General features: G+C 33.7%; 1 protein-coding gene across 1 annotated transcript; it reads right to left on the bottom strand.

Annotated features, from left to right (window-relative positions):
* Positions 1–3,491: 3,491 nt before the first annotated feature.
* Positions 3,492–26,790, bottom strand: LOC116753977 (alpha-S2-casein-like). Its single transcript, XM_032631992.1, is given in 14 exon segments — positions 3,492–3,602; positions 16,196–16,315; positions 17,187–17,231; positions 17,320–17,343; positions 18,793–18,819; positions 20,007–20,024; positions 20,530–20,661; positions 22,246–22,290; positions 22,388–22,411; positions 23,944–23,970; positions 24,362–24,403; positions 24,487–24,510; positions 25,277–25,303; positions 26,740–26,790. Coding segments are annotated over 14 exon segments (717 nt in total).

The raw sequence follows: 26,790 nt of genomic DNA, 5'->3' as shown, positions 1-26,790 counted from the left end.
AGGAGATTTGAGATCTAAATTGTCTCTTTGTTTATTTGTTTTCTAAAGCAGTGGTTCTCAATGTGGGGTAAGAATGGCAGTTGAATAAATAACATAGAAAATGATCTGTGAGAACTTTAACAATGGTTTCTTTCACCCATAACTCAACCCAACCCCCTTCCCCCTATGGAAGTTTCTTCCCTATATTGACCTCTATTATTTTAGGATATTCAAGTCATAATCTATATGGATCAATGTCAGGAAGAACTGTCCAAAAGTTGCCTGAGTTTCTTACACAGGGTATGTGTTCCTAATTTCAGAGATCTTAGGCACAGACTGGCAGTACCTCTCCATACCCCACTTTCTGAATTTCATATAGTAAAAATATATTCAAAAGTGGGTTCAGAAGATGACATCTATATAATTCATGATTTTAAAATCTCATGATCATGTATGACTTACAGAAACAAATGCATGGCACTCTCTTCTCTTGAAAATTTCATTTCTTTACCTAAAAAACAAAACACACAACAAAATGATAAAATGTACTTCATTTCCTAGTATTAGACCTATCTTTTCTGGGTAATCTTTATTCCTTAAGAAGTTGTGCCCTGGTGATTTCTTCATAACTCATATTTAGAATACTCTAAGCCATCAGACTTAGCTTTTGGAAACAAAGAACTGGTCAAATTACCCAATGAAGGTCATTTATAAATTCCTTTGGCTACAGGAAACAGTCTAAGATATTTAGCAGTGTTTTCAAGGTCCTTTTTTTTTTATCAATTTCTTTTTATCCATACTTTCTTAAATTTCTCTCTACCTTCGTGTCAGTCATGAACTACAAGTATGTATATACTGGTAGAAGGAGAGTGCTTTGTGTCAAAGAAACCTACTGAAGAAACATGTTAATGTGTGGAGTATTGGAGAATAATGATGGCTCTTCAAACTTCTCTGGAGCAGTTCCAAGCAACCATTTAACTTGATTCTGATCCCTGTCAGAACAAGGGAACAAGAAGAAAAGTTGGTACCCCCTTCTAGGAAACAACTACTAGGAATATTCAATTAGTAACAATATACTTTAGAAATTATTCACTGCTGGGTTTAAGCTCTCATTTGTTTTCAGCCTGTGCCCAGGGTTCAGAGTATCTTTGAAGTACTTTGGAATCCCACTTTCCCTTTTATAAAATAGGGACATTTACTAAAACTTGGGGACAAAGTGCTTCTAAATATTTTTCAAAAAATCATTGTTTTAAAAAAGTTCAGAGAACTATTCTTTAGGTAATATGAGTAAGATAAACTGCCTGAAACAAATTTTTAAAATAACAAAAATATGAGAAGCAACAGTTTCTCAAGATCTAAACATCAAGTTATGAAGAACACCAATCCCTAAGAGACAGGAAGCAAAGGAGATGAACCCTATGATTGTCCTATCTTACTGCCTGGATTGTTTCCAGGACTTAGTGAAGGGAGATGGACCTGGGTGCCCAGGAAGACCAAGATAGCTGAAATTCACAAGGCAGAGAATCTGAAGGAAAATGGGGGACAAAGACATAGATACAAAGATCTAAAAATGTTAGCCTATGTTCATAGCAGCATTATTTACAATAGCCAAGATATGAAAACAATGCATGTGTCCATCAATAGATGAATGGATAAAGATGTGATATATATACATATACACACACACAATTGAATATTACTCAGCCATAATCAAGAATGAAATTCTCCCATCTGCAACAACGTGAATGGATGTAGGAGTATTATGCTTAGTGAAATAAGTCAGACAGAGAAAGACAAATACTCTATGTTATCACTTATATATGGGATCTAAAAATTAAAACGAATGTATATAACAAAACAGAAAAAGACTTACAATTATAGAGAAGAAACTAGTGGTTATCAATGGGGAGAAGGAAGCTAGGAGGGGCAAGTTAGGGGTATGGGATTAGGAGATATAAACTCCTATGTATAAAATAGATAAGCAACAAAAATATATTGTACAGCACAGGGAAATATAGCCACTGTTTTGTAATAACTCTTTTTTTTCTTTCAACTTTTTTTCTTATTAGTTATCTATTTTATACATATTAGTGTATATGGAGTATAATTATAAAAATATCAAATCACTATGATGTATACCTAAAACTAATATATCGTAAATCAACTATACTTTAATATAAATAAATTAAATAATAAATAAATAAATATGTTATCCTAAGGTTTTCAACCAAGTATATATTATTCATATGAAGATACTACCTCAGGTCAGGTAAAGAACCACCTGAAAGGACAAAATGGAACAATTTCTAGCGCTCGCACAGAGCAGGAAAAAGTTTTTGATCATACAAGCCAGAGTAAAAAAAGCTCAGATTTCACAAGGCACTCAGAATAGTTTGATCTCTGCAATGGGAAAAATTAGCTTTAGATCAAAATGTTTCTCTGTTCCTGTTTACTAAATGTGAAAATCACAGTAACCTAATGGTATCCTAAAATAAAACTTTCCCCTAATGTCAGAAATAAGACAGGGCTGTCCATCTAATCCCTTTTATTGAATATTGCAATTTAAGCCAGTACAGTATTCAATATATAATTGGATATAAATAAATGGCATCAAATTTGGAAATTAAAATGTTCATCAGCAAATAAATGGGTAAAAATTTATGATACATCCATATAATCTAATACTACTTTCCAAAAAAATAAAAAGACTGAACTATTGATATGCATAACTACATGGATAAATCTCAAAATAATTGTGCTGAGTGAAAGAAACCACACACAAAAAAGTATATACAGTATGATTCTACCTATATAATATTCTGGAAAATGCAAACCAATCTGTACTGACAGAAAATAGATCAAGGACAGGAAAAAAGGGGAGGGTGGGAATATTAAAAAAAACAGGAGGAACCTTCTGGCTGTGGTGGATATATTCATTATCCTGGTGATTTTTTTCATGGGTGTGTATAAATATGTCAAAATTTACCAAAGTATACACTTTCAGTATTGGTATGTCATTGTGTCTCAGTAAAGCTGTACAAAATATTTCAGCTGATACAATATATATTTGCTTGTGGAGAGACTGTTTCTTTCCTGCTCCTACACCTCTCATGCATAACAGGAGTAAGACTGAGGCAACCCACCTGGTCAAGAGAAATAGAGGACTGAGGTCCTGGGGCAGCTGCTGCAATTTCTGCTTCATCAGGCTCTGTCACAGCAGGTGGCTCAGTCTCTGGGATAGAAGGTGGGTTTGTTGTAGGTGGGGCAAGAGACTTAGGTACATATGGATCGGCTGCAGTAGGTGCAGCTGTATCAGGTGGGAAATAAGGTCCCATAGGTCTTTTTGAGGGAAGAAGAAGGCGGAAAGCCCAAGGAGGGGGAGGATGATGGGACAACCAAGAAGGTATGGGAAAACTAGGAATGTGGTAGAGGGGGGCTCCAGGAGCAGTGAGAACCCAGGGATATGAGGGTACCCCGGCATCACGGTCAGGATTCCCAGGGTAATTGGGGAACTAATTCCTTGTAAGATAGACAGGAGGAGTGAAATCACTGTCTGGTATGGGATAAGGAATATTCAGAGTTGGGTTAACTGGGTAAGGACTGTCAGGATTGCCGCTGTAATCCTAAACGAGAGCAAAGAAGTCAGTTAAAGTCATTACCTCTATCTTATCGCTACATTACTTATGTTATGACTGTGATGATGTACAATGAGTAAAGGTTATTTTTTAAAGAATTCCAATTTAGTCTCATTCTCAAGGCTAATGTGCTTGCATCACTTACAAAATAAGAACTAATCATTTCTGAAGAAAATGGAATAAACTTCAATGTAAAAGGAAATATTTTGTGTGTCAGTGACTTGGAGTGTTATAAACTGCACAATATGCCAGCTAGGCCAGGACAACAATAGAAGAAAAGAAGATGCACAGTGTAGGATCAGTCCTTCCAAGCCTCTTTATCTGCACAGCACGCCTAGCTGGATGCCCTCAGGACCCGCTGAGTCTCTAAAGTGCCCCCAAGGGTGCATTCACTTAGTTATACCTTTTCTAGCTGTCCTTCTGAATTCCTCCCACCCTTCCTCAAAGCTTCTACTCCTTCAAGGCTAGGCATCTTAAATTGTTATTAAGAAGGAAAGCAGACTGGATGTGGATGACTGCTGGCTTTTTTTTTTTTTTTTTTCCCAATTGAGATATAATTGGTTATGGTTAACAATACCATATTGTGTGTTTAACAGTTGCTAAGAGTGCAGATCTTAAAAGTTTTCATCACGAGAAAAAAGTGTAACTATACGTGGTGATGGATGTTAACTAATTGTGATGATCATTTCACAATATATACTATGGGCTTTTCATATTTAATTTTCCCGATAGTGTTTTAAATGAGAAAATTCTAAATATTACTAATGCATTTACTATTACATTTCACATGATTATTTTTTGGTAGAAGGACCTCCTCATTTTCCTTTAACTTCTCTAGCTTTGTCTATTACATGTATGTAAAACTGTCAGGGAGCTCCAAGGTCACAACCTTATGTAAGAATTTATAGAAAATTAAGACATTTCTTAGTCTCACACACATGAAGTTTTATTTCCTATTATAACTTTGTCAGTTTTCTGAGCAAATTTGGTATGTATTTGTTTATATATTAAGACTCTAGATTCTTTGATTCATTGCATAGCCCAATTATAATCCAAGAAAGTAAAAATTTATATAACATAAATATCATTTAAAATATAAAAAGCCATATTTAATATTTCTTATCATATGTTTATTTTAATGGTAACTGGTTGATGGAGCTATTTTCTTTTCATGTATTCCAAGTTAACCTGTCAGTAACATGCACTATTGATAAACATAGACCCAATTTTCATATTTGTTGGAAAATGCTGCCTTTTTTAATCAGCAATACATTTCTATGATATAAAACTTTATTTATATAATTTTCATTTAAAAGTATTTACCTAATGAAGTGGCAGTGAAATTGGGCAGGATATCAATATGAATAAAAGATTACAATATGTGTAAATATAAATATGCTCATCCTTATAGATGCATTTTTAAGTGAGACCATCACAGCAAGAAAAGATAACATGTTATGAAATTATTTAGCTTTTCAGGGAAAAACTTAATAATACTGAATTATTTAATGTTATTAGACAGAAAATGCTATTTTAAAAAGAAAATTAATAATATAAAATATATTTCTTAAAATATATTTATATTTCTTAAAATATAAACAAATATAGATATATTTTACCTCTCCACCTGATGAGACAAAATTCTAAAACAACAAAGAAAACAAAGTTGGTTTTAAGTTTCAGGTCCCTGAAAAAAATCTTTCTTTAGATCTCTACTGGCATTCTGAGTGACTATAACTGCCAAAACTGTGTGAGTAACGTAGAATTTTCTTTCTTAAGCAATATAGTTGTTTGCTTTGCTTTCCTATGACTGTGTAGACCCAGTCCTGTTATTCTAAATACCTTATTACAAAGTAGATCGGCAATGACTGATTTTAATGTCCTACTGGTTCCAGTTTTTCTACACCCTCTTTAAATTTTCTTATTCATAACTATTTACAAATACTTAGGTACAGGGAACCAAGTGTTTTGATTAATTCTTTGGCTAGTGACTTATTTACACCAGATATTTACATTAGATCATCATTTAGGTTTATCACAAAATCCCTAGGGACTAAACAAGGCTTTGCAATATAACTTCTCAATGAATGTAGATTTTTCCTCAGTAGCTTTGGGATATTTTGTTTTTCTTGATAGATTTTCAAAAATTAAAAAAAAAAAAATAGAGTGCCTCCTCTGTGCTGTCCACATGCTAGATCTTAGATATTGGAAAGAACAGACAAGGTTTCTTTGCTTGTGTCTGGGTTACTGTTTCCCAGCTATCAAGCTTCTTCATTAAAATTTAATATTGTGTATCATATTCTCTCCAATTTTAGGTTGGTTTCCTGAATTACTGAGATAAAATATTTGCTCCTGGATCATATTGTCACCTGAAGGTATGATGCATAATACACAAGTGATAGATGTTCCAGAGTGTTCACAGAGACAAATGTCAATGATTCATACTGTGACCAGAGAGCCCTAGATTCTTAAGATTAAAATCTTAACTCTTATAAGAAATTCAAAGTATTATCTCATTGTTTTCATTTAAAAAATTATTTTCAAAACCTTTCTACTTCTTCTCCATATATCTAATGGTATTTGGTTCAAACTGCACACATCCAGATCATATCTCTTGACCTTTCCTTGCTAGATTGTCATGTTTCTCTACTGCACGCTTGTGGGTAGATACCAGTATCATTTTCTTAGCATGCTCCTGTCATCAGAATTGAGGTAAAAATGACAAAGAACTAAAAAAATTCTAATATATGTCAAGTGATGAATGTTTTAGTGTCCTGCGTCGTGATAATTTATGAGTATTTGCTGCACAGAAGTCATTTAACATTTTGGGACATACTCCTCCTGCTGGTAATTCCTAGGTCATGCTTTCTTCTGCTCTAATCTTTCATACAGGCAAAGCCTTCCCAGATTAATCTCTTAGTTTGCTGAAGTAAACTTAGTATAGTATTGTCATAAAATTTCATAGAGGCATGAGGAGGAAACCTGGGTATAGCAAAAATTTTATCACACTCTAAAGGGAGTACACTTACTTAATGCTTCTGCTCATTTAAAAGAAATAAAGACCTTACAGTAAATATGTTTAACACAAATACATTTATACTCCACAAATATTTTTCTATCAAATAAGAAGAGATTAATAGCATTAATATTTTAACAGCAATAGTTGTCACAAAATTGCCTTGTAAAAAATCAGAGTTTTAAAATGTAAAATATACTTTAAGGTAAAAACAAATACATTTATACACAGATGAAAAAAAGTTTTACCTCATCAATGAAGTAGAAACACTTCTAAAACAAAAGGAAAAATATTAATTGACTATGGTTATTCATTTGAAAACATCTGTACCAAGATTTTATTACTGAAGAATTTGTACAACTGTATTATTAATATAGTTAATTTCTTCTTGAAATATAAATCGCTAGTATAAATTAGTTGTTTATTATTGTTATCATCATTATATTTTTTTAACATAGACCATTGTCTCAGGAAATTTTATATTGGCTGATAGATTTCGGTTTGTAATTTTCTACATGTACATAAATCTTACCATCTGAAAAATCATTCAGTCTTTTTCATATATCTTGTTTTGCTGTTCTCTTTCACCTTTCAGGTTTTGTTTGCATTTGTGTGTGTGTTTGTCTGTATGTATGTGGTTTGTAGCCACCTCTTAACAGTTGCAGAAGGAACATATGTCCAGTTGTTTTCCAGTTAAGCTTCAATATCTTTTATGAATTTCTCACAGATTATACAACAGAGTATGAGATAAGAATGACAAGATAGTGTAGGAAACTCATCATTTACTATTTTAACAATTAGAGTTTAATTCAGGTGATTTTAGGAGATTGGAAAATATCTTGAAATTTTCACAGGGTGATAATTAGTAGTATCAGTCAATAATCTGATAATAATAGTTAATAATATCAAGTAGCATTTGAGCTCCTACTATATCATAGGTGCTCTGTTAAGTACTTTACATAATTATCATATTTAATCTTCAAAGCCATCCTATGGAGTAGATGTCATAATTTTCTCTTTTTCCAAAAGAGGATATTTAGCTCACTTGTTGGCTAGGATTAAGAATTTTCCATCAGCTATTTCTTACATTAGAGGCTCATCTATTTATAATACACTGGTAGTCATTAAGTCCATTTACTTTAACTCCATTAAGTATTCCTTGTGACTCTACATAAATACTTCCAGCAGTGGGACTTCACTGCCAGAGGAAGCCTAATCCAGTTTTCTATAATTTGAAGATATAACCAGTGAAGATCATCTTCATGGAATTCTGATTCCCTTTAATTTTACCTTTCTCCAGCCCACTGCATTTCTGAATTCACTTCTTCTCCTTGCTGTTTATTCATTTTCAGATTACACAACTTTTTAAATTCAGATTTTTAAAAATTTCTTTTGAAAAGTTTGGCACAGCAAACCACATGTCCATTAACATATCTCTCTGCTGCATCATTATCAACACTATAATAATTTATACCATTAACACGAATCCCTGTCTATAATTACTTGATGGGTATATTATTGCTGTAATTTAAAAAGTCCATTTGCTCACCCTTGCAGAAGCGACACACACAATGCAGGCCCAAAATAAAAGCTTCATTTTGATTGACCCTATGAACATTAATATTATAAATTGGTTGTTTCAGAAAATATAAAATGTATTTTGTACTTCTCTTCTAGAGAGTGACAAAAGAATGTATGGCTTTATTAGTCTGACTAGGAAGACCCTTCACATAAAATCTGGTTCCGCTATTTAACTACTGTCAGCATTACCTAACATAAATGACATCAAAGTCCAAACTATGTTTTTTGGCAGATGTCTTTCAACAACTAATTGGCTTCTGGCTAAACTTCCTTAAGTGGAAGTCATCTCATTTACTTACCTAGGGATACACTTTGCAATTAATTTGTCTTGGAGGGCTTACCAGGAAATAAAATTGCTTAAACATAGCCATTCTATGGGTGCTTTATTGAGATTTTCTTTTTATAGATTCACTGGGAGATTGGTATCACCTACTGGGAAACATTTCAGGTTCTAAAGGTGTTTTCACCATGTGCTATGGCATAAAAATTTAGGAGCTATGATAAATGCTATGCTCCAGTTTAGTCTACTGTAATAAAATATTAGGTCTGAAATATATGGAATATATGGAATTCATCCAAATACCAGATAATGTTTTAACACTGGGGACTCAAGTGAAGCTCTGCTTACATGTTACCTCTAATATTACTTACATTTTAATTTGGGAAGCTAACCATATAGAGAGAGTTTCAGAAGTCAATTGAGTATGTTTGTCTAATATTGGGGGACAGAAATTTAGAGCTGAAGTTATCTAGATAATTAGGAGTTGATTTTATCAGCTGATTGTTATGTGGCAATTAAAATGTTTAAAGTGGATAACACATTTTGGAAAAAATATGTTGAATTTGAAAAGAAGTGGCTGAGGTCAGAGCCCTAGAGAACATCAATGTTTGTGCAGGAGAAAGAAAAGAAGTCCTGCAAAATACCTATAAAAAGTAGCTAGATAAAGACTGTTATAAGAATTACCAGGGGGCTTCCCTAGTGGCGCAGTGGTTGAGAGTCTGCCTGCCGCTGCAGAGAATGCGGGTTCGTGCCCCGGTGTGGGAAGATCCCACATGCCGCAGAGCGGCTGGGCCCGTGAGCCATGACTGCTGAGCCTGCACGTCCAGAGCCTGTGCTCCACAACGGGAAAATTACCAGGAAGTAAATATCAACAGGTCCAAATAGAATGATGCCCCTAGGGACAACTTATTCTTTTTCTACTAAAATTTCTTCATCTGCAAGTTATAATATTAATAGCTATTAGAAATATAAGAGTACCAGTACCATACTGTCTTCATTACTGTAGCTTTGTAGTATAGTCTGAAGTCAGGATAGAAAGCCCAGAGATAAACCCATGCACATATTGTCACCTTATCTTTGATAAAGGAGGCAGGAATGTACAGTGGAAAAAGGACAGCTCTTCAATAAGTGGTTCTGGGAAAACTGGACAGGTACATGTAAAAGTATGAGATTAGATCACTCCCTAACACCATACACAAAAATAAGCTCAAAATGGATTAAAGACCTAAATGTAAGGCCAGAAACTATCAAACTCTTAGAGGAAAACATAAGCAGAACACTCTATGACATAAATCACAGCAAGATCCTTTTTGACCCACATCTTAGAGAAATGGAAATAAAAACAAAAATAAACAAATGGGACCTAATGAAACTTAAAGGCTTTTGCACAGCAAAGGAAACCATAAACAAGACCAAAATACAACCCTCAGAATGGGAGAAAATATTTGCAAATGAAGCAACTGACAAAGGATTAATTTCCAATATTTACAAGCAGCTCATGCAGCTCAATAACAAAAAAACAACCCAATCCAAAAATGGGCAGAAGACCTAAATAGACATTTTTCCAAAGAAGATATACAGACTGCCAACAAACACATGAAAGAATGCTCAACATCATTAATCATAAAAGAAATGCAAATCAAAACTACAATGAGATATCATCTCACACCAGTCAGAATGGCCATCATCAAAAAGTCTAGAAACAATAAATGCTAGAGCGGGTGTGGAGAAAAGGGAACACTCTTGCACTGCTGGTGGGAGAACAGTATGGAGGTTCCTTAAAAAACTACAAATAGAACTACCATATAACCCAGCAATCTCACTACTGGGCATATACCCTGAGAAAACCGTAATTCAAAAAGAGTCATGTACCAAAATGTTCATTGCAGCTCTATTTACAATAGCCCAGAGATGGAAACAACCTAAGTGTCCATCATCGGATGAATGGATAAAGAAGAAGTGGCACATATATACAATGGAATATTACTCAGCCATAAAAAGAAACGAAATTGAGCTATTTGTAATGAGGTAGATAGACCTAGAGTCTGTCATACAGAGTGAAGTAAGTCAGAAAGAGAAAGACAAATACTGTATGCTAACACATATATATGGAAGTTAAGAAAAAATAATGTCATGAAGAACCTAGGGGTAAGACAGGAATAAAGACACAGACCTACTAGAGAATGGACTTGAGTATATGGGGAGGGGGAAGGGTGAGCTGTGACAAAGCGAGAGAGAGGCATGGACATATACACACTACCAAACGTAAGGTAGATAGCTAGTGGCAAGCAGCCGCATAGCACAGGGAGATCAACTCGGTGCTTTGTGACAGCCTGGAGGAGTGGGATAAGGAGGGTTGGAGGGAGGGAGATGCAGAAGGGAAGAGATATGGGAACATATGTGCATGTATAACTGATTCACTTTGTTATGAAGCAGAAACTAACACACCATTGTAAAGCAATTATACCCCAATAAAGATGTTAAATATATATATATATTTAAATGTACTGAGCACAATAATTTTAATGACCCTTATATGTACACTAAAGGTTGCACATAACACATAAAAAACCTTTACTGGATCATAAATAAATGTGGCCTATATTAAATTAATATGGCAGATGTAATAAACATTAATCTCTTCTAAAAAAAGGAACTATGAGTAATATTAATAATTGTAAGGATAATTGAGACAAATATATAAATTACCCTGCACATAGCTGTTCAAATGGTTTTAGATATGATAATCATCATTATTACTTTGCCCCACTGAACATCATTGAAAAGGATAGATTACAGAGGAAATTTTTTTTTTTTTTTTTTTAGTACGCGGGCCTCTCTCTGTTGTGGTCTCTCCCATTCTGGAGCACAGGCTCTGGACGCGCAGGCTCTAGACGCACAGGCTCACCGGCCATGGCTCACGGGCCCAACCGCTCCGTGGCATGTGGTATCCTCCAGGACCGGGGCACGATCCCGTGTCCCCTGCATCGGCAGGCAGACTCTCAACCACTGCGCCACCAGGAAAGCCTACAGAGTAAATTTAAAAAGCACCAAAAAGCTGTTAGCTTTGAACTAGAGGAAGATCACCACATCCCTTGAGACTTGAAGGAGACAGTTAAAGTTACGTTCAGAGTTAGATCAAGTTATTGAAGTGTCATACTAGGGAGGTGGATAGTGTTTAGGCTTGATGGACAAAATATTTGTCAATAAAGTAGAAAGGCAAATATTTTTCCAGTGAGATTTTTTCCAGGGAGTGTTGAAGAAGGCTGCTAACTCTAATGCCAACAAGACAAATTTTGATAAGTAGTCTTTGGTGACCAACAATGTTAAAAAACAAACTTACTTTAGTGCTCAGCTCCTTGCATGGAGTGGCAATAGAAATTTAGTTCCTGTTTGGATGTTTTCCCATAGGATTAAGTACAGAGGTGCAAAGAATTACACGAGTTATCAAGATGATATTTTAAAAAATCAAGGGTGAATTCTGAGCTGTGCAAGAAAGGAAGTGAGGCGAATAAGAAATAGAGGAAATGGAATGTAATAAGAGTGTTAAGGGATAGAGTGTTCTACGAAGACAAAGAAAAAAGGGATGGAGTGTTCTACGAAGGCAAAGAAGAATTATCTTAGCTTCTACCTCTTACCCTTTCAAAATATATGGCATATGTTACCTCCTTCTGAAAAACACTTCAGTGTTCAGCTTGAATAAGAAGCGAGCCTAAGAGGGCTTGGACAGAATGGAATACAATGAGAGGGTTAAAGGATTGGAGTATTCTACCGTGTCTAAGAAAAAGTCTCCAATTTTCAAATCTTTTCACCAAAGGTACATATCATGTAATGTCACTCCCCTGTGAAAACTCCTCCAGTGTTTTCCCATCATAAGCAGATGCTTAACACAAATTTCTAAGCTCAAATAATTTTCATCTTTATTCCTTCCTCCTAAATCAACTTTCCTTTATCTTTCCCTATCCCTTTGTCTTCTTGGACATGTCACCCCCTTAGAGTTTTCCCTTACATTCCATGCATGAATCCACTTCTTTGCGTTTCCTGTTTCTTCATTTGTTGATACCATTAATGGGGGGCCTTGGAAGGTTTATGTTCTCAATGCCTGACTCCCTACTTTAGTGTGACAATGTGACCTGGGATAGGAGGATTGAGGGATCTGGTGAAGATTTGGGATTAATGCTGTGATAGATTATGAGCACAAATAAATCAAAAATTGGTAAAACAATGGTTGAATAGTACTGTAAACCTAGCTGTGTTTGGAGAATATAATTTGTAGTGTTCAAGGTTATCCATTATGAGAAGTAAAATTGCATTACCCAGAAAGTGTACAGTTATTTTGGTGGTAATCAAGCTGGTGTAAACTGATTGTTAAAGGACCATTTATATTATCATCCATAGCCTAGTGGGCCAGTATGAACAATGGAAATGATGATTACACACCAAAGAATGCACTTGAAATTTTATTTTCAGAGGAAAAGAAATGTAGTTCTGCAACTCAGAAAGAGTAGGGAAAGTATTTTAAATAATCATCAACTAAGTTTTATGAAACCACCATACAAACCCAGTATATTCAACATGAACTAACAGGGAGAATATAAATAATTCAGGAAATATTCTGCACAGTCTTCCTTTCTCTCAACATTTGTGTCTTATTAGTGGGCCTCTCCAAACATGTTGGTAGTATGAAGTAAAGTGGTAGATAAGAAAATGTAGAAGATAGATTTTCCAGTCAAGCCTAAAAAGAAAAAGATAATACAATATTATCTATTAGATTTATATTCAAGAAACAATGTATGCTTGTATACAGAACACACACCCATCCATCCTATTCTAGCAGAATGTTGTTATTTATAATGATTATTAGTTAATATATTTTAGTGTTCAACATGATACCTAGCACATAGTAGATGTTTTTTTGTTTGTTTGTTTTTGCGGTACTCGGGCCTCTCACTGTTGTGGCCTCTCCCGTTGCGGAGCACAGGCTCCGGACGCCCAGGCTCAGCGGCCATGGCTCATGGGCCCAGCCGCTCCGCGACATGTGGGATCTTCCTGGACCAGGGCACGAACCCGTGTCCCCTGCATCGGCAGGTGGACTGTCAACCACTGAGCCACCAGGGAAGCCCCATAGTAAGGTTTTAATAACCATTTGTGGAGCAATTTAATGAATGAGTGAAAATTGATAGCCAGGTTCTTCAATCCTGCATATAAAAGAAATATTTATATTTATTCATTAAGTGGTAAATATTTACATTTTTAGCCAATTTTGAAGGAAAATTTATTCTTATTTTCTAAATAGTTTATTAGACATAAAATGCTTTCTACATTTAAAACCCTTTTATCTAATTGAAATCTAGGTTTTAGGGAAAAAAATCATTATGCAAAATGACCTTGGGCTGATACTTTAAGAAATTGCTTAAAATTATTAAAATCTATTGTGCATTTTTTTGTTTCTCTATTTCTTTTGTAATTTTTCTGCCAATTCAATACCTTTTGACTTCGTTTTTTCTCTGCCATTGCTTTGCTTAGTCTAGTTTTAATTATCTGAAAGACTTAGTTTATGACTTAAGTCTGATGCATCACAAACTTTTTGTACTACCAGCTACTTCTCATGCCTCTAATTTAGCATCTGGCACCTCGTATTGCCATTCCTGTATCTTTGTCTAGCATAGAGCTTAATGAGGATAAGTTTGGTACCTTATTTCTGTCTCCCTCATGTCTCTCACAGTATAGAATACGTGATCAGCTTTTGAAAAGTGTAAAACAAATGTATAAATAACTATAGCAATGGACATATTGCTATTTATAAAATACAGCTGTGATTTCAGCTCTTATTCACAATAGTTATTATTCTTCTCACATAAAATCATTTTTTGAAGTTGTCTGATCCGTTTTCATCATTTGGAGAGCCAAAATGACATGACAAAGCAAATCATGTTTGTGACAATGTACTTAAAGCCAAAAAATCCCCTAGGTGGACTTTAGGTGTAGTTTGGCATCAGTAGTGGTGTGTTGGAGTCCTAGAGCTGGAAATCTGTGTTAGAGTCTTGGCTCTTCCACTTCTGCAGGGTGATTATGAACAAGTCTTTTTAACTTCCATGGGCCTCAGTTTCCTTATCTCAAATTGGCTGATAATATTAACCACCTCCTTGGTTTTTTGTGAATATGAAATTTTTTAATATAGGCAAAGGGCTTAGAATTGTGACTAGCATTGTAAGGCCTCAATAAATTACTACCACTGTTATTACTCATTTCTCTGAAACCTACTTTGTCTCATTGCAGGACATATAAAAGGAACAAGAAGATAACTTGAGTGAGACAGAATTCCTAGATTGGAGATGACCTATATACTGCAAGGACAACGTAAGAAAAAGAAAAGGTGACTGCACAAAAAAGCAACACTGATGTTTATTCGTTTCCTTGGCCCTTCATCCTGGCTTTAAAGCAATGGTTAAAATGTCAAAGAGAGACACTAAGAAAAGTAGATTTTGTGTATTTAAAACAGTGGTGATTTTTCCAGAGAAAATAATGGAGAGAATTTGTTTTAAACTAGCTTGTGTAGGAAAACTCTCTTCCACCAAACTGAAATTCTGAGTCTGAACTCAAAGGTGATAAGTTAACATCCTTGTGACCATTAAGCTTGTGACAATTTCCACCCAGAGCTGTTGCTTCTGGCTGAATGTGTTATCAGCTATAGAGAAACTTTCCTATAATTTATTTTCAAAATATTTATAAAATGCATGCACATACACAGATCACTTACATTTGTGAATCAAAAAGGTGTAAGCAAAATTTAAAATATTTCATAAACCAAGTATGACTTAATTAAAGTTGAAACTCTATTAACATTATGCATTCTTCATACAAAAATCCTATTTATTGTTTAAATTATAAGCCTAAAGATACCATAATCAAGTAGAAGCAGTTAATTCAAGAATCTTAAAGGTATCTCTTTAAAAGAGAAAGGAATAATATATTTTAGTTATGTGCTTATAATAAAAAACAAAAAGAATATTTACTACCCCATGGAAATATTTAGAGCGTCATTTTGGCATCTCATATTCAAACTACAGATGCTAAATTCTTATTTTCTCTAATTATAGGACAGATATCTTTAAATGCTACATGTATATCTAATAAATTAAATCATATTTTAAAAATCCTGAAAAAATGAAGTGACTTGACCAAAGTCAAAAGCTTATTTATGTCAGGGCTTCTGATTCCAATCCTATATTTTTATGTTAAACTGTCAGTTCTCTGGGTGCAATTTCCTGCTCTCCCACTTATTCCTAATGTTTAAAAAGTTTCCTAAGTCACATTTTTTAAAAAATGAAATAAAGGTGAAATGTTAATTAGAGCTGTGTCAGGCTACTTTTTGGAATTTCAGATACTTCTGTGAAATAGAAGTCATATTCTCTATGCTGACCCAACTTGAAAAATTGCTGTAGGAATAAACTGAAATGTTATAAGCAAACACTTAAGAAATTTAAATCCAATGTAAACACAATTTATCATTATAATTATTTCTGCTTATTGTAACTATATTTGTACTATACGATTAATTTAATTTAATTTCCAGCCTAGAATTTTTACTTAATTTTGTTTCAGCTTCTACTTGAGAGCTTGCTGGAATTTAATTTCCCTATCTTATTTTTACTATAAAAGATAACTCCGTTTTTAAAATTAAAAATAAAAGGGAGAACTCACCAGATAGGGGACAACATTTGTCTTAACGTGATTCCATGGCTTCATAGTTTTCTGATACTGAGAAATAGTCTTGAGATACTGGGGCCAGGTTAATTTCTGATAATATTGGTTGATTTTGTCCTAGAAAAAAATATAACTTTTCCGTTATCCAATGCGTCAGAGCACTCTTGGACATAACCAAATAAACTAAAGCTTTATTTATTTGGATAAATTCTAAATGATACCAAACAGACTTAAGCAAAGGAGAGGTTATTCATATAAAATTAACTCTATGTTTACATTCATAAAATAAACTGTAGGATTAAGAATATTCTTTGGTTATTTCAGACCCTAATGCCAAAGTATTTAAGCAGAAAAAAAAAGAAAAGAAAAAAAAGGTGTGTGTAAGAAGGCAAGGGGATAATTTCTTAATTTACTAAATAAGTGTCTCAGATTGTGGCTTCTTTTCCATGTCTGGTGGAAACACCCTTGTCCTGAGAGTCATATAGAATGTGTGATTTATCTTAGAAGAATCTGTGACACTGAGTCAGTTGTTAATCTCTGAGTGTCACTTACCTTGTAGAAGTAAATGAATTAATATAGAGAGAGCACTTGGTATAGTGCCTGTCACATATTAATAAATATCCCTCTCCTCTGTGTTGTATTTTGAACCATCTATATGGGTCCAACTATAGATTATTATAGAGATTAAAATTGGAATTAAACACAGTGACATCTGCCTTCAGGATAATTTCCTGTTTTTACAAAATGAAAAATCAATGGGTTTTTAGAATAACTGGGGAATAATGGTTGAGTGGATACATGGCAATGATCCAATTAGTACAATGGGAGAATGTTTTTGTAATAGTTTTGACAAAGTATAGGGAAGACTTTTATAGAAATTAGACTGTATTAAAAATAGCATTTTTTTGTTTATATTTTTTGAGAGGATCGCAGTTCAGTGTCCAAGCTGAGACTGGTTGTGCTACAAAGGCTTGCATGGAAAATTTACCAGAAAATTTAGGCGATTCTATCCTTCTTCAGTCAATGTAGTTTTCTGTTAATAATAAAAATAAACTGTGATAAATACAAAAGAAAATATGGGATAATATGTAATTAGTTTTGTTTGAACGGAAATTTCTTACCTTAGTGAGTACTTCGGTTGATTCCTTAGGGAAAGAAAATGAGGATCAGCTTTACTTAGATAGCTCACGAGTAATTTTGTCTATATCATTATAGTAGAGAATTAGAGCTAATTATTTTAATAATTCAAGGCAAAACCACTGTTACCGAAAAACAAAGTACTACTTTATAGGAATGTATTATGGATTTAATGAGTTTAAATATTCATTATCAAAGCATTCTCTGTGTCCATATGATATTTGACTGAAAATATATTTTGAATTTTCCATTTACCTATATTGTTCATATAATGTCAAATTCTCATGGAGTATATGCAGATGCAAAGGTGAGGAGAGAGAGAGAGAAAGGAGAAAAACTAAAACTAATTAGGCTGTTGAGGTATGTGGCAGAGCCTGCATGCCCTTTCTGGGAAGATCATTGTTTTCTTTTTTTTAGTGCCTGGGTACCCCCAATTTGAGAGAAAGGGTAAAGAATGCTTCCTCCTACAGTGAAGATGAAGATGTTGGGCTGTGCCTCAGGCCACAAGACTGTGGGCTACAATCCATGCTCTCCAAAACTTCGTCTCCCAGGAAGTTTTCCCATTGTGCTTACACATTTGGCTCACTGTAACACAGCAAGTGTTCTTGAACCTGTGATTTACACAACTCATAACCCAATCCAGTATTCAACACTTTAAACAGTGAGAGAGACTCAGGGTAGAACTATGGTGAAGGCAATTGACAGGATGTTGATTTGGCTTTGGCTTATTTTAAAAATTACTATTACCAATGAACCAGAGTCCAGTTGAACATTATCAAAAGCATGGAGTAAAACAGCTACTCTTGGCTATGTATCTACTTCATTTCAGACCTCTAAAATGACTCTGTGTATATTTCTTACACGTTTTTCTTTATGTCTACTGGCTATTTTGATGTGGCTCTGTTAAAAAAATATCAATACCTAATTTACTTAAAATAATTAACAGAAAAGCACAGTATTTCTTAATAAACTAATTGTTTTATATTAAAAGTACCATTCTCCTCACTATATAAGCTACTAGAAGATTCCTTGAGAAATAAAAAAAGTAATCAAAATCTGGGGACCAGGATGATTGAATCCTTAGCAGTATATTTTTGATATTTGTGGAATTAAAGATATTTCTCATGTTACAAAAAGGATATTAGTATGAAAGGTAAAAAAGAAAAAGTAAAATTTCCAGTTCAAAAAATAGTAAAAGTTTGATTAAAAAAAAGAAAGAGGTAGTGGAACCATATAAAACTTATGTGGAAAGTCTGGCTTACATGGAAGGATTAATTGAAAGAATTCAGGGCAATTGAGAGAAACACATTAAAAGGTGGAGAGAAATTATATTTTTAATAACTTACAAATATAACTCTATTTTATTAAAAGCAGAACATTTCAGATAGACCTAACTATTCATATTAGTTTTTGAAAATATGAGTTAAATAGAGCTTCATATAGAAATAATACCTTACCATATCAACAGTCTTCTTTGAATTTTCCTTAAAAAAATTTAGAAACGAATTAGACATTTTATTCTCACTGTATTGGTTATACATAATTTCATCTTGAATATATGCAGAAAACCCCTCTTTTATAAAGAAGAATAATTAATTTTATTTTTATTGTGTTTTCAATCGCTGTTGTATCCCAAAGATCTAAGATCATGTAAGGACATAATGCTTGCTAAATACATATTTCTTAAGTGAGTGATGAATGACATATCTCATCAATGAACCAATAAATATATAAATACATTTTATCTGACTGGATGCATAGCCACATTGTTTCCCGCTTATATTTATGCAAAATAAGTAATATTTACTTTATAACCATAACAAACTAAAAAATAATTTCTTAACTATATTTAATATAAGTGGTTTTGACTTACTTCCTGAGAGGAACTGACAGATTCCTTAAAAAAGATTGAAATGATGCATTTAATCTTACTCGTAAAATTATTTCTGTTTTCTGAACTTTTTCATTCATTATTAAGTAGGAATAAAACTAGGCAATTTCTTGGGCTTCCCTGGAGGCGCAGTGGTTGAGAGTCCACCTGCCGATGCAAGGGACACGGGTTCGTGCCCCGGTCCGGGAAGATCCCACATGCCGCGGAGCGGCTGGGCTCGTGAGCCATGGCCGCTGAGCCTGCGTGTCCGGAGCCTGTGCTCCGCAACGAGAGAAGCCACAACAGTGAGAGGCCCGTGTACCACAAAAAAAAAAAAAAAAAACTAGGCAATTTCTTGTGTAACGTGAAAATGTATTTAATCATGTGTGATATGCTGGAAGACGTTTGGATAACAGCACTTTGTATGGATCTGGATGAATTAGAGTTCTTATTTCAGAATGATACATTGGATTCCTCCCACTCTGTTTATAAAATGTAATATCTACACCATGTCTTCTGGTGTGATAGTAATATTAATGGTGACCTTTAAAAAGAAGTAGTGTTAACATTTTTGGCAAGGTCTACTAGAACAGATCTAATCTTTGTATCCTTGGATGTGTACATTTTTGTTCTGCCTTCCCCAGATTTTTCTTTGAGATCTGAAGATCCGATTTTCCTATATTATATAAATCTAGATTTATTGCTTAAAAACTACATCAAAGACTGTCTAGTACAGTGTATAATAAGTGTATAATATCTTGCTAGTTACCAGGGTATTGACTTTGTAGGAAAATGCCTTACCTCACTGGTAGAGAGCTGCTGTCTGCTTTGTAACCAAAAAAAGGGTCAGGAAAACTTTTGTTATTTATTCCTCATATGAGAAAAAGTTCCTTAAGACAGACTGTTTTATGAAACAAAATGGTAGAGAGTACTTGGAACTTGGGCAAGTTACTTCACTTTCTCGTATTTTCTTAACAATACAATATTTTTGTTACATGAAATTAATGATTACTATCCCCTCATATATTAGAGACTTGTTTGAGGAGCCAAGCAAAATGATGTAGGAACATACACTTAGAACAATTCAAATTAAATTTCTTATTTGTCACTATGGTTACTATTGTTATTTGTTACTACATTTGGGCTATTTTTTGTTTGCTATTTAATTTCTGGACTACAAGATTTTATTTGCATTTGTTCTGCTTTCTCAGTTACAAGTCGTTGGGACATTTTGCCTCTAGCTATTTTACATATATTTATCCTGAACTCATCCCTCACCAAAAACAAAAAGAAAAACAAACAAGCAAACAACAAATAAAAAAGCAGCACTCACCACAGTGGGAATAAAGGGCTCAGCACTTCTCTTAACTTGAACCCATGGGTACATAAGAGTTGGACCTTGATATAGAGCCTGGATATATTGGGGGAACTTCTGATAAAACTGACTTATTTTGCTCTAGAGAGAAAGAAAATTATCAATATTTACTCTAATGCTGAATTTCCTCCTTGTGTCAAAAGCAGATTTTGGAAGAACCAAGTTACTTAGAACTTTATTGAATTAGATAATTTATAAATGGTGGCAAATTTACCTAACAAGAATAGTTTAGTAACATAACATTTATTGTAACTGTTCCTACATTTATAATAAATTGCAAAATTAAAGAAATTATCTGATTATTAAGGCCTCCAGAACAATATCTATGTGGAAAAACCAAAGGTATGTATAAGAAAGGAAAGGAACATTTCTTGAATTAGAAGGTAAGTGTCTGTCATTTTCTTTTCCATGTATGTAAGAAGTCTGGTCTTTGGAGTCAGATAGAACTGAACTTTAATTCCCTTAATCCTGGGTATTGGAATCCATGACCCTGCTCATATTGCTTAATTTATCTGAGCATTATTTACCATGTAGGATTATATTTGTTAAAATATATAGCAGTTTTCATAGTGCCTGCTATGTCTATCTATCTATCTGTCTTCTATCTATCTATCTATCAGGCTCAATAAATATTCTAGTAAATTCCAGAGCCTTTGATCTGACTCTGATGATTGTTTTAGAGACTAAATACAAAGCCACAGTGCCATCTTCACTCAGGAGAATTTTAATTTCATAGAGATTTGAAAATAAATGGGCATGTAGAATGTCAACTCATCTTTAGAATTGCCTGGGAATAATTATTGGATGAATTCAGAATTACCTTAAAAGAGTGGTACAAAAGAAAAATGCTACTAGAAGCATTTTGACAAAGTTAAGAATGGCCTTTCTGGCAGTCAGAATTTCCTAAAAAGAGAGGTCTTATCTGGGGAGTCCCAATTTTTAAGTATTCAAAGAAAGACTGCTTCTGTTCTAAAGGTTTTAGCAGATATGTCTGCTCTGTGTAGGGATATGATAATAATAATTGTTACCTTCTTTTTAGATGCACCTAACTACTGTGCTCCAAGCAATTTTTTGCATAATTGAAATACATATCATATAATGTAATTCCTCAGGGTCAATATAACTATCTTCATTTTTAGTTGAGGAAACTGTAGCTTGGAGAGGTTAAGTAATGATTTGTGAAGTTGTGGTTGGAATACAAGTTGATAACTCCAAAGCAGGTGCTCTTTCCTTGTGCACACAGCAAGCTTCTCTAATCCACAGAGGATGGGTTACATGACCTCCTATATATGGCTTGGAAACCTTTACAGTTGCGGTATCTTTCTATGACACTGTTGTCAAAGAGAAGTTGAGTGGACAAAAACGTGACACCTCAACTACACTGGTATCTCACTCACACCATTTAAACTTGAAATACATTTTCTAAAGTTCGTAATTCCTTCAAAATCAGTTGGATAATTGCTCAACACTCATTTTTCTTAAACTATAAATCCACAAGTTTGATAAGATAATAGCTGGAAATTAAAGTAACAAAAAATATATTACTTACTATAAATTGGGGGTAAATAACTCATTGGGATGGAATGAGTTGTGTGAACATTTGGGAGAAGAAACAACAATACTATCATGGTTTACTTGAAATTATAATTTGTACAAGAAATTTGCCAGTTGTTTCAGGTATTGCTTATCTTCCACAGTAACCTTAACTTTCTGTTAAGAAAACAAAAGCACTTGCTATAAAAATACACAAAAAGAAAACAGGGCTGGGTGATATGAATTCCATTTTATTTGAATGAAAATTACTTACCTCCCTGGGAACTTCAGCAGGTTCCTTAGGGGAAGAAAAGAAGAATTAACTTAACCTGCATGATTTAGCCTTAAAGTTGTACTAGAGTAGAAGGGGCAGTTAATTAAATATATTTATGGCCCAAGCTACTATTACTGAGAAATTATGTTATTTATTACAGATTAAATAAATTACTGAGAGCCCTCACTCTATGTAAAATTAATAACATGTGACTGAAAATATGTTTCATTTTAAAGCTTTCATCAATTCTATGTTATTCATACAATATCAGATGCCTAGGGAGTGTAGACAGGAGACAAAAATATTACAAAGTAGGACTAGTGAGGTGTGTGACAAACTAAATCCTGCAAACCCTTTCTACAGGACACAATTGTTATTTATGAGAGGCTGCCATTGGCTCTCCGTTTGAGACAGACCTGAAGCTTAGAGAAACCGTAAAGCAGACTTCCTAGACACTAAGTAGGAAGTCTTCAGGCTATGCCTCAGGACACAAGCTTCCGGGCCATGGCTATGCTTCTTCCTTTCCAGACACTTTTTCCCACTGTGCTCATTGCTTGGATATTTCTACCACAGCATGTCTTTATTATACTAGTGACCATTCCCTCTTTCACCTCCGCTTAAACAAGAGGTTCTCAAATTTTAAAGTGCATAAGCATGCCCAGGTGATGCTGATGCTGTTACTTGAAAGGTAGCGCTTTGAGAAACACTGCCCTAAGCAATATTGAGAGGTTTTTCAGGCTAAAACTACACTGAAGGTGAATGGTAGGTTCTTGATTTGACACTGGCTTGATTTAAAATGTACTTTCCTCTGGAGTCAGATACCGGATATGTCTGTCAAAGAGCACCAATGTACATTGTAAGAGTTTTGTATGAATTATAGTAGAATTTTCTATTTGGTGATAAACATACAACCAGTGGTATTTATCATTGTTTATTGCATTTATTGTTGTATCTCCAGAGATTAACATATTTATTATTGTACTCCTAGAGGCTAAGGTAGTGTTGGGGACATAGTTCTTGTTGAATAAGTGCTTTGTCAAGGGAATGAATGGATGCACAAGATAATTTTAGGCAAGTCATGGATAAGCTTTTCGTTCTCATTGTAATAGTCCTTACTTATTTTATTATGTATTAGGAAAAATAAATCATTAACCCAACTAACATGCCTTTGGAAGTAAATATATATTGTTTCTGTGATAAACAAATTGATTGAGTCAATTTTAAGAAAATATTGCAATAGAAAAATAATTTTAGAAAGAAGAAAATAAGTTTGAGACTTCAAGAATGAAAACCATTAAAAGACAAGTTCTTCATTCCTCATAGAATCTGGGAATGAAATGTATTAGTTGATTCATGGGAAGATATATTTTCTTCATTTGAATTAGTCATAGAATTAAGAGAAGATGGTATACTTTTGGTCTCATTCTTTAAAGATAATCTTGGTTTTCAAATTTGATTGACTTGAAATATATTTTCCAAATCCAGGTTAATTTCAATGTGGTTCTAATACTATATTTTACTTCACATTGTACTACTGATGTGAAATCAATATGTACCTCACAGAATGTGGAACAAATGTTCTCCTAAAAGAAAACAAAACCAAAAAGATATAGCATTTACTGAAATCCAGGGTAATATTCTTGAGCATAAAGTGATAGCAAAGAAAATATAATTTTTTGAACAAAAGGGTACAGAATTAAGGAAGAAAAGTAAAGGTGATGAACTTTTAACAAGAAATTCTTTCTAAGATATTCTGCTTTAAAATTGTGGCTCAAAAATGGCTCACAAGTCTTTTCCTGGAATTCTTTTCATGTTAGTCCATAGCATTTTGGCGAAACAATGAAAACATCACCATTTTCATAATCATAATAAAAAATAATAATCTTTTTGGCTGAATGAGAAAGTGACCCATGTTTGATAGGAAAAGCAGTCTCATCAATCGAAGATTAACAAACTAAAGTAATCAGGATGTACCTTGTTGGGATGAAGGACCATATTCTTTCCCTGCTTATATTTCTACGAACTAAATAAATTTATTTTATAACTTTGATTAAAAAAAGAAAGTTAAAATATATTTAATTTAAGAATTTAGGACTTACTTCCTGGGACATGTTGATAGATTCCTTAGAAAGAGAAAGACAATATTACTTATTTACCTAAATTAAATTCATTCTAGCTTAATACAATATCAATCTACAACCATTATCCATTGGGTAGATAACATATTAGTTTTTACCTGAATTACACAACAAAGTTAGCCAAAGTTTCACTCCCTCTACATAATTATTATATTTCAGATAACTAACTAATTTTTCATTGTGCTTTGGTTTATGAATAACTGAATCAAAAGCTCTCCCAAATATCATCCACAGAGAAGAAAGAAAATATTTCCTCTGTACAATTTCCAATGTTCTTTTTTTTTATTGTTATCATGTTTTGTCTTTTTAAAAGAGATTAAATACACCACAAGAAAACAAGAAAATGCTTAGGTGACCTTGAAGTTGTCTGTGGGCATCTGTTATGGCCAGGAAGTCATTTGGAAAGTAGCATTTAACATAGTTCCAGAAAAGCTTGAGTCCTCATTGCAGAAACATAGAATGGATTCCTGTCATTGTACTCACAAAATGTTCATCACGACTTGTGAACAAACATCATTAATATTGAGAGGTCTTCAGAAAAAATGCACAAATCTAATCTTGGTGATTTGAATGTGTAGATTTCTTGGTCTTTACTCCTCCATATCTACTTTTTTTTTATGGCTTCACTTCTAATTGTCTCTGACTGTAGTTCTAGACTCACTGGTGAAAAACTATTTTAAGGACAAGAGTTTAGGGCATATTATGTTTTTACTAAGTGAAAGGATTTTATGTTGACACCAAAGTGTCTTACCTCACTGGAGGAGACATGTTCCATCTCCTATAAAAGAAACAAAAACAAATACAAGTTTCAGTTTTATGGTAGATTTTAAATGCAAAGCTATCTCACTATTTTTGTTTTGTTTTGTTTTTATTGTTCTTGTTTTGATGGCAAGAGACTTTTAGAAATTTGTTTCTGGAAATGTGTAGTGTTTAGTTGATTTTTTTCATTATTATTGTAATATTATATGCTCTAATATTAATAAGCAAATCATTCTGTACTTCAAATGAATCCTTTTTATAGCTTAATGTATTTATTGCTTTTAGGAAGTGTTGAGTTAGTTTTTCAGTATTTGATATTAATCCTGTCACAGTTTAAAATATAATATGATGTATGTGCAGATGTGCTACAGAATCTTAAAATATTATAATACCATCACATTTTGTTTTATTTCATTTATGTTAATTGCTAGATTTAATTAATCTTAAGGGAAATACTGACAATTACTGATTTAGAGAGAAAGGAAGAAGAGTAGTTAAGACTAGGAGATTATAAACAGAAGAAAGAAATAATGAAGCTTGGTGTAAGATTGATCACTGAAGCATTATTACTATATTTTTCTGTTTGCTTAACTAGAATTCTTACTCTGGCTATGCTCTTGGATTGGCTCTAAACTTAATAACAAAAACTTTTCAAGATTGATATGTGAGATATGGAAATGCAAAGGAGGCAAAGAACTCTGGTTACCCTGATGATATAGTGCATTTGTAGGGAGTGAGACACTGGGTGGGAGAGGGATTGGCAACACAGGCTGCAGGGTAAGGGAAAAACTGAGTTACTCCTGAGGAAGTTAATAGATTGTGTGCCTGTGTCTTTGAAGCACTTCACATGAAGAATCTAGTCCTTCTTTATCATCGTGTGATATGAATATTATTATTACATTCTTACTAGAAGAATACGATGCTTTGAGAAGTTAAGGGATGACTTTGCGTTAGGTTATTTGGCAAGTAATTTTCAAAGTTAGCACTCTTCAACACATGCTTGTTTCCTGTCTAAGTATCATATCTGCTGAGGTACTGTAGTCAAGAATGACGGAATTCTGACATGTGCTTGAGAGATGGTTTGGGAATCTACATTTTACCTGTCGCTCTCCTGAACTTTGAACGATGTCCGTGTTATGGTTTAATATGTTTCTAACTTTTAGGAAGTGGTTCTTGGAGTGAAAATAGTTCCCCAGTAAATTCAAACAGATATGGAAGAAAGTGTATGCCTTTTAACCTAAGACTAAAATCTTTCCAACCCTACAAGGAGAACACTTTATAAAAAGTATTTTTGTCCACCTTGATATCTTGTGTAAGGTGAGGCCAACGTCATCTTTGATTATAGGTTTTAAAGGTCACACTTCCTTGTTGCCTACCCCTGCCATTGTCTGCATAAAAGATTCACTATTCTTATATTCAGGTAATAGATACTCATAAATATCTTATTATACTTACATGCTTTGCAAGAGCAACAGCCAAAAGGCAGATAAAAAGGAAGAACTTCAT

The sequence above is a fragment of the Phocoena sinus genome, chromosome 5 (genome assembly GCF_008692025.1).
Source record: "Phocoena sinus isolate mPhoSin1 chromosome 5, mPhoSin1.pri, whole genome shotgun sequence".
Taxonomy (NCBI): Eukaryota; Metazoa; Chordata; class Mammalia; order Artiodactyla; family Phocoenidae; genus Phocoena; species Phocoena sinus.
The sequence above is the reverse complement of the archived record's forward strand: the minus strand, read 5'-3'. Positions and strand labels throughout refer to the sequence as shown.